This window comes from Priapulus caudatus, unplaced genomic scaffold, assembly GCF_000485595.1.
Source record: "Priapulus caudatus unplaced genomic scaffold, Priapulus_caudatus-5.0.1 Scaffold372, whole genome shotgun sequence".
Taxonomy (NCBI): Eukaryota; Metazoa; Priapulida; class Priapulimorpha; order Priapulimorphida; family Priapulidae; genus Priapulus; species Priapulus caudatus.
Window position 1 is genome coordinate 244,207 of NW_014577433.1, and position 9,130 is coordinate 253,336.

At 40.4% G+C, this 9,130-nt stretch overlaps 1 protein-coding gene across 1 annotated transcript in view; it reads left to right on the forward strand.

Moving 5' to 3' along the window:
• LOC106809649 (rab9 effector protein with kelch motifs-like) overlaps positions 1-8,957 on the forward strand; it is a 9,260-nt gene extending 303 nt beyond the window's left edge. The window contains exons 2-4 of the mRNA XM_014812814.1: positions 3,323-4,593; positions 5,822-6,037; positions 8,634-8,957. Of these exons, the coding sequence (XP_014668300.1) occupies positions 3,759-4,593; positions 5,822-6,037; positions 8,634-8,821 (1,239 nt within the window). The 5' untranslated portion in view covers positions 3,323-3,758 and the 3' untranslated portion in view covers positions 8,822-8,957. The remainder of the gene's footprint in view (positions 1-3,322; positions 4,594-5,821; positions 6,038-8,633) is intronic.
• The last annotated feature ends 173 nt before the right edge of the window (positions 8,958-9,130 follow it).

Below are 9,130 nucleotides of genomic sequence, written 5' to 3' on the forward strand. Positions count from 1 at the left end.
CGAATGCTCGGGACCAACTTACTCCAGCCAGTCAGCGGGAACTATGTATTTCAGCACGTGGAGGGGTGGGCGGGTTGGGATGGTTGTGGACAAAAACATTGTTGTTATTAAGTAACAAATTAAGCGATCAAAAAAGATTGTTATATTAGTTTTGTCATGAAAGATGAACAAATTACTATTATTAATTTGTTACTTGACAACAACAATGTTTTTGTCCACAACCAACACAACCCGCCCACCCCTCCACGTGCGGAAATACATAGTTTCCGCTGACTGGCTGGAGTAAGTTGGTCCCGAGCATTCGTAATGGCTGATGCTATAGCCCAGCGGCAATTAACTGTACGCGGGCTATAGTACTAGAGCTACTTTGTGATTAGCCCTCGGTTTGTAACGTGCAAAATAAATGGGCAAATACGCAACTTTTTCAGGGTGTCAGCACGGGCGCGGGTGTCATAGCGCCGTTCAAATTTCGTAGCGTTGATGTGTAATTAATTATAACAATTAAATTAGGTATCTGGTAACAAATACGTGTGGGTATAGACAATTTGTTATACAGTAAGTATATACAGTTGTATGCAGTAAAATCCTAGAGTCTACTATCCCTTTAACACTATGTTGTCCTACGATGTGTAACAGTCAGAGACCCTGGTCGGTGTAGCTCTAGTAGCTACTATGGGCGTGCGTGCGGTGTAACTGACAGCTGTATGTTGCAGAGGAACATTTGGAACGGCATTTATAGGAAATTATCGGCAATAATAGGCGAAAAAGAGTAGAGAAACATTAAGACTTTGGTAGTAAATACATTTCGTGTTTATTTACCATAATTTTTAGCTCACTTTGACATCGTCAAGATGAGCTATTGCCATGGGTCGTCGTCCGTCGTACGTCCGACAACATTTGTCTACGGTCAACGATAACTCGGAAACGATACGGAACTTGATAATAAGGAACCATTTGACCCACATGTTTGAAATTGGGTATAGTTGTTACTGCTATGGGAGAGGTTTGAACGTCCTATTTTGGAGCACGCCAGTCGACGTACTTTCGAGCCACGGCAATTTTTTGGCAAAAATGGAAATTGCCATTAGTCAGTTCAGGTTCAACGGATTTTGCTCATTTTTGGTATGTAAATGAATAAGGGCTAGCCCCAAAACTATAACTATAGACACGCAGATAACAGTCTGTGGTGTCACACTTGTCTGGTTCGTTTTACAAGATTTCATTGACAATATCTTTAATGCAAAATTGGTATTTCCTCTCCACCCTGCCGATAAAACTTCTATATTAGAGTAAAGTTTTACAAAACATGTCGGAACGCAGCATAACCTATTTATTTTGAATGCCATCGCTAAGAAACATCAAAGTGTGTATAGCGCCATCTACCTTCACAAATTGTGATTCATTTTGGTTTATAAATTATTATTGCGATATACAGATGGCAACCGTGTGCTATAATGCCTAGAAAAACTCATACGAAGTAAACACTTCCATGCAATCAATTAACCTTTGACAAAAGTTGTGTTATGGGCAGGGAAACACCATTGTCACATGGTATATAGTAGGGCTGTAACGATACACAAGCCTCTCGATTCGATCCGGTTTTCGATATTAGCCTCTCGATTCGATTCCTTCGATTCGATTCCCAAAATATTGAAATGTTATCTTATTATTTATATTTTCATTATTTTGCAATAATAAATTATTAGAAATTGCCAATGAATACTAAATGGTGAATAGACTAGACTCTAGAGAGTCTAGAGAGTATATATCATAGAGATGTATACTATTTATACATATCTATGGTATATATACGCTGCACAGTCGCTGAGTAAAATTGGTGAGTAACACTCCACAGTATATAGCGTAGTGCCGCCATCTATTGGAAGAAAAAAGTGGTATCGAAGTGGAATCGAAAATACGGGGGAAAATTATCGAGGATCGGATCGAGGGAAGAGAATCGCGATCCGATTTGATTTCGGTGGATCGTTACAGCCCTAGTATATAGCAGCTACGTGGAATAAGCGTATCCTCTCAATCTTACACGTTACACATCGGGAGCTCCGCTTTTAGGCAGTGCCTAAATCTGAATATTATAAAAACGTTAAATGGCGGTCATTTAGGTGTAACGCCATCACTCGCCCACATCTCAGACTTTCACATCTCAAACATTTACTTTCACATAAAAGATTACACATATAATTATCAAGAGTATATAATGGGAGTTCTCCCATATATACTCTTCGTTTCTATAACGTACGTCGATGGTTGCTCAATTAAAACTGACTTCTTCTCACTCACTCATTTGTGTCTTTTTTGTGTGGTGAGCTACAGTGTCATTGACACTTTCATTTTATTGAGACATTCTAAGTGCCTGTGCTCTTGTTGGGTTACATTATTGTGTCTAGTTTTGGTGTGACTTATCACTGGAAGGTTCATTACTAACAGCAAGCAGTGATTGGCCGAGTTACATATACTGCCACATTGGATCCCCTTCAAATTCACTTTTCCAACACTGCAACAGGGTCAGCAATTTGTGATCCGGATAAGTGATCAGCCTAAAACAAACGAGTAGAATCAATGGATCCGTGTGGTCCAGATCCTATGATCCCCCAAACAAATCCGCCCAATGTAGGTGAGTCTCCGTTCGTTAGAGCAACCCAACGTGCTGAATTGTTAATTGTAAGAATGACTGAAAATAGCGCACGAATGGTCGTTGTCGTAACAGGTACTACAGATATGTACCCGAGGTACCGTAGTTTTAGGTTGTTTAGTATTATGTTTATATTTTTATATGAGGTATGTTTAGGGTTAGGGTTAGTGTTAGGGTTAGGGTACACTTCTGTAGTACAAGTCTGGTACACTTTGTGTATATATATATGTACCTCGGGTACATATCTGTAGTACCTGTTACGACAACGACCCCTTGAGCGAAAATAGCCCAATAGCCTCAATTCCACACCTGTATTTATGCACCTGTTGTTATACTTGTACCTAATTTCTTAAATAATGACCTCTTTTATGATATGTACATGTATAATCTAACTAAAACTAATATTGAAATAGACGATACTGCAATCTTTTTTTTAATTAATAAATAATATATGCTCTCAGTCTATAGCCTGGATAAACATTGTTATGGCCAAACTTCATTAGTTAATGCCCATGTGTTGGCGCCACCAGCGTTGTGATGTAAGCGAACGGTCGGCAGTTTAATTCATTTTTTAGCTTAATTTAAACAAAATTTAGTTAAAAAATTTGCATTGAACCTAGAATATTGTTTCACTTCATTCTGTAATTAATGTAATTGCATGTATTTTTTCAGGTTTTATAAAGTGGATCAGTTGGCGTGTTGGCTACTGGTAAAAAAGTGTTTTAATGACTTTAAATAATTTACAAGTACAAGCAGCTAATCAATGAGAAGTGAACGCCACGTCGACGCAGTTTCGATTAGATTTATTCGGCGGCGATATGAAGACATCGCCCCTCTACTATTTACTGAACTGAAGAACAGAAGCGACACACAGAGACAGCATCAGACAACACATGGATATCTGTCTTACGGAAAATCACATGAATACAGTAATTTTGGTAATCAGTCTGTACTTGTGAGACAGAATTGGACAGCGCAGCACCAAAACCACCCAAGTGCAGGAGTACATAATTCATCAGCAGTGTGCAATATTATCTAGAATGCAACGAGGTAACAGAGAGATATATTTGACCTCAGTAAAAGTGCATTGTTCAGGTTAACTAGTACCATGGAATTGCATCCAATCATTGATGACACTACATCAGAATTATGTAAAGGGATATGTTATGTTGTGAGTGGGCATGCGAAACAACCATCGTTCCGCGTTGGGCACAGCTGTACACAATTGGCAAGCGTGAATGCTGAGCCAGGAAAGGTGTATGTCATTGCTGGCGCAAATCCCTCAGAGTTATTCAATGACGTACACACACTCGATCCAAAGTCGCTTCAATGGGAAAGGGTGGTTAGCAGCAACGAAGACACATTTCTTGCACGCTATGAACATGCAGCCTTTTCACCAGCTTGCGACCCCTGCAAAATCTACGTATTTGGTGGTGCAAACAAGGAGGGAAACTTCAACGATGTTCAGAGGTTTGACACGACAACATCCAAGTGGGAGACGGTGAAAGTCAGTGGAACAGCACCACACGCGAGAACCTGTCGCTCTACGGCAAACATTGGCAATAAGCTGTACATATACAGTGGCGGCATGAGTGGGCCTGATCCCATATCTGACACGCAAGTGCATAGCTTTGATGCAGAGACCTGTAGCTGGACAGGTTTGACGTTGACCGGCGAGCCACCAGAGCCACGTCATGGACATATCATGTGTGCTAGTGGCAACCGTGTGTTCATCCACGGTGGAATGGGAGGTGTAACTTTTTATAATGACCTTCACGTCTTGGATTTGGATCTCCTGGCTTGGACAAAGGTTAAGGCAGGCAAACATCAACCAGGCCCAAGAGCAGGTCACCAGGCCGCTGTCTATGGAAAGAAGATCTACGTGTTTGGAGGGATGTGTTGCTCATGTCAGGCTCTAGATGACTTGTACATCCTTGACACAGGTACAGTACCATGGATATGAACTAACGAAACCTATTAAACTAATTTAAGCTTGATGTGTCTTACTTTTTCGTTAGGATGGACGTATGTTTGGTTTTGTGGGAATATATAGCAACTGCGTGTACTGCATTTTCCTACTGTACTAGGACAAACAGGCAAATGTGATTTTCTGCTTTGCTTTGGACAAAAGCGTTTGTTTGTTGGCAGCGGTTTAGACACGATAATCTGCCTGTCTAGAAAACACAACACCACATGTTTGTGCGGAAACGTATGCCTTCGGTCAGTGTAAAAATCGTAACTTAAAGGCATAATAGGCCCATTGATTATGCAATGTTGATGAATGCTACAGTAACTGGCACCTTGTGTAGTTAATAAGTACATAACCTTACATCCAAACGCGTATTAGCTTGTCCAATATCACTTCTGGTTACATTACAAACAAGACTTGAAATCGGTTGTTGATATTTATCAACGTATCATTTACATGCCATAAATGTCATCCAGGAGTCAAGCGATGAGGTAAAACATTTGTTCGTCCCGTATGTTTTGGACGCCAGATGAAATGGAGGTGCCAGTGGTGGTCCGTGTTTCGTACATGGATTCCACATTCATTACAATTATTGCTAGCATGCCAGCTGAGCGCAATACAGCAGCAAGAGCTTTCAAGCAGCTGAACGGTAACAGTTGGAGATGATCTACCAGTGCGCAGAGATACTGCATGAACGTAATAAACACGGATGCTTCGTGATTCTTTTTCACATTTATATGTTGCTTGTAATCTCAAGATCTTCGTATCTTTATTTATTCTAAAGAGTAAAACCATAACGTACGGAATGCGCACTCAGACCACAAGAATCGAAATCACTAATGATAACATATTGTGTACGTCCGAACATGCGTGCGAAAATGTCCGGTGCACTATAATCTGTATCACACCCGATTCGGCGGCTGCGGTTTGAAACTGTAAACAACTGATTCATTTGACTGCGGATTTCAATTAGACATTTCTTAGTAACCAGCAGTGATATTGGACAAGCTAATACGCGTTTGGATGTAAGGTTATGTACTTATTAACTACACAAGGTGCCAGTTACTCTAGCATTCGTTAACATTGCATAATCAATGGGCTTATTATGCCTTTAATATGCCTAACGATAAGTGAAGACAAACGCCTATAGATGAATTGTTATATTGTTCTTCTCTGCAATTCATTTCATATTTAAATTACAGATGTGATGCAGTGGACTAAAGTTGAATTAAACGGCCCACCACCTGCACCCAGGCTGGATTTCACCATGGCCATTGTAATGCTAAAACTTGGTGAAACCCCATCTGTGCCATCTCTAGATGTACATACTGATAATGCTCAAGCAGTCTCAAGTAGTTTCCAAGAGCTGAATCTAGAAGAGGGACAGGCATTCACAGCTGAGCTGCCTCTAAAGTCTGGTAAATGTGCATGCATGTAGGAACTTTACCTCAGTTGCAGTTAAATTTTTACATTGAATCTTATTAGACAAGTGCCGCAGTGCGACAGGGCTCATCTGGTGTCTGGTGTTCTGCTGATAAATTCATTTGTGCATAGCAAGACGTCTTATACATAAGTCTTCTTTATTCTTGTTTGACTTTCGTAGCCAATTCGAACAAATATATCAGCTACACTTTCGCACCCACCTAATCTCTATGCATTGCAGACACATGTGCATTGCAGGTTGGCAGGCAACAATTATGATTAGAAGCGTGCCAGCCATGGGCTGCCCCGTGTTTTTGCCTACCCACGCGAGCATTCACTGATTCAGCCTTCAGGGTGCTATAGACAGACTGCTTCAGAACGTAATATGATTTAAGGAGCATAAACCTTGCTCAACAAACATTTGCCTTTGCAATTCAACTGTGCAACTGTAGCCTCACATTCACATAGGTATATGGGCTCTAATAATAGCAAAAGCAGTTCAGTCCTTTGTTAACAGTCAACAAATTGATGTTTAACCCTCCTATTGGGGGTCAAAAGGTTATCCGACACTTACTCTTCGCATGTCACTGTCAGCGGAAAGTACATTTCATGGTCCTTTCAATAAAGCCATAAAAATGGTAGGTCACCGCTAAAACAAAAAAGTTTTTCAATCGCTCCGTCAGACCATGTCCTCAGAAAATGTCTAAACTCTGCCCTGTGCCCCATTGACCTTTGAGCTGTGACCTCCAATTTTGGCACAGTGATGGCTTTTCCTACCATGATGCTATACACCGACTATCACGAGCCTAGGTCGAGCCATTTAGATTTGTGCCGCAATTCTGCATTTCCTCCCTATACCTTAAGTTAAGGAGGGAATGTTCCCTCTTCTTTTACACCTCTTGACCTTTGACCCCCAGCTTCGACATCCCAACTCGTTTTAGGATTACCACCCCACGTCCCGACTTTCGAATCTGTACGTCGAGCCGTTTAGATTTGTGCCCAACTGTTGACGGACGCACGCACGGACGCACGCACGGACGCACACACGGACAATCATGTGATTCTACAAGCTACATCTGACTTCGTCAGATGAGCTAACAAATACACAAATGCACAAATTTCTCGATTTATCTCTCTCTCTTTCTGTGTCTCTTCCCCCTTCATTACTTTCCATCTCACACATTCACTGACACTAACATACGTTAATTTTCGCTTGACACTTTGTTCTCTGTCATAATTTTTTAGCTCACATTGACATCGTCAAGATGAGCTATTGCCATGGGGTGTCGTCCGTCGTACGTCCGTCCATCCGTCCGTCCGTCAACATTTGGCTACGGTCAACGATAACTTGAGAACCATTTGACCCACATGTTTCAAATTGCATACAGTTGTTCCTCCTATGGGAGAGATGTAAACGTCCTATTTTGGAGCACGCCAGTTGACCTACTTTCGAGTCACGCCCACTTTTTGGCAAAAATGGAAACGGCCATAAGTCAGTTCAGGTTCAACGAATTTTGCTAATTTTTGGTATGTGAATGAATAAGGACTGGCCCCAAAACATATCACAGGAGTTTTGATATTATTTTTAAATGATGCAAATTAGGTAGATTTTGCCAATTTCACTAGATGCATTTCAGTGTCTGCCTACGATCAACGATAACTCAAGAACCGTTTGACCCACATGTTTCAAATTGCATACAGTTGTTACTCCTATGGGAGAGATTTGAACGTCCTATTTTTGAGCACGCCAGTCGACCTACTTTCGAGCCACGTCCACTTTTTGGCAACAATGGAAATAGCCATAAGTCAGTTCAGGTTCAACAGATATTGCTCATTTTTGGTATGTGAATGCAATAAGGACTGGCCCCAAAACATATCACAAGGGTTTTGATATTTTTTTTAAATTATGCAAATTAGGTAGATTTTAGCAATTTCACTATGCATTTCAGTGTCTGCCTATGGTCAACGATAACTCAAGAACCGTTTGACCCACATGTTTAAAATTGCATACAGTTGTTACTCCTATGGGAGGGATTTCAACGTCCTATTTTGGAGCACGCCAGTCGACCTACTTTCGAGCCACGCTCACTTTTTGGCAAAAATGAAAATCGATCGATCGATTTTGTTAAATTTACCTACCTACCTACCTACCTACCTACCTACGTGTAATATTGTGTTTTAGATTCTTCGTTACAGTAATTTGACTTTGAATATTTTATTGCTTTTATTTGCGCGATAATCGAAAACCAAAATGGCGATCATTTATGCGTAGCGCCATCTCTCACCCAGATTTCAGACTTTCAGATATGAAACATTTATTTTTGCATTAAAACTAACCCTGAAACAAAACAGTGAAATTTCTATTAGTATAAAATAGGGAATAACGACATTTGATCACATTTTGGTCGGTCATAAATGAAACACTTACCAAATTTTAAATATCATCTCCCTCTTCTATCACACCCAATGTGAGCTATAGTGTCATTGACACTTTCATTTAATTACCTAAGGAAGAATATAAGCATAGACCTGTGATCGCACCTTGGAGTTAGGGTATGTAAATGTACATGCTATATAAAATTTCTGTTACAGAGATGGTCCCATCGAACACCACAGCACTGGAGATAGCGACTAAATTGCCAAGTACAAACACAGAGGCAGCAGTCGTTTCCCCTTCTCCTGTATCAGGACATGGAACCAGTGTACATGTCTGTATGATATTTGGAGGTATGGACGCCGAAGGAGAAATATTTGATGACTGTCTCGTTATGATGCTGTAAACCTTGATGTCGTTATGCACTTATTTTACCGTTTCAGCATTAATACATGTTCTTCAATATTTGTTTTTGTGTGCGTGTGCAAAGGTGCATACTGAATTTCTGGAAAAATAAACATTACACGTTGTACATTTTGTCATTTCTAGAACTTGGGCTATCATATCCTTTCTTGTGCAGTGGTTTGCCTGTTTGAGCAGTGATTTCTTGAGCATTTCCTTAAAGGGATCGTTTACTCTAAGTTCTAGGGTTATTTTCAGTTAATTTAGGTTAACATTACGCTACATAAAAAGTTTCATGGTTCAATCACCATTA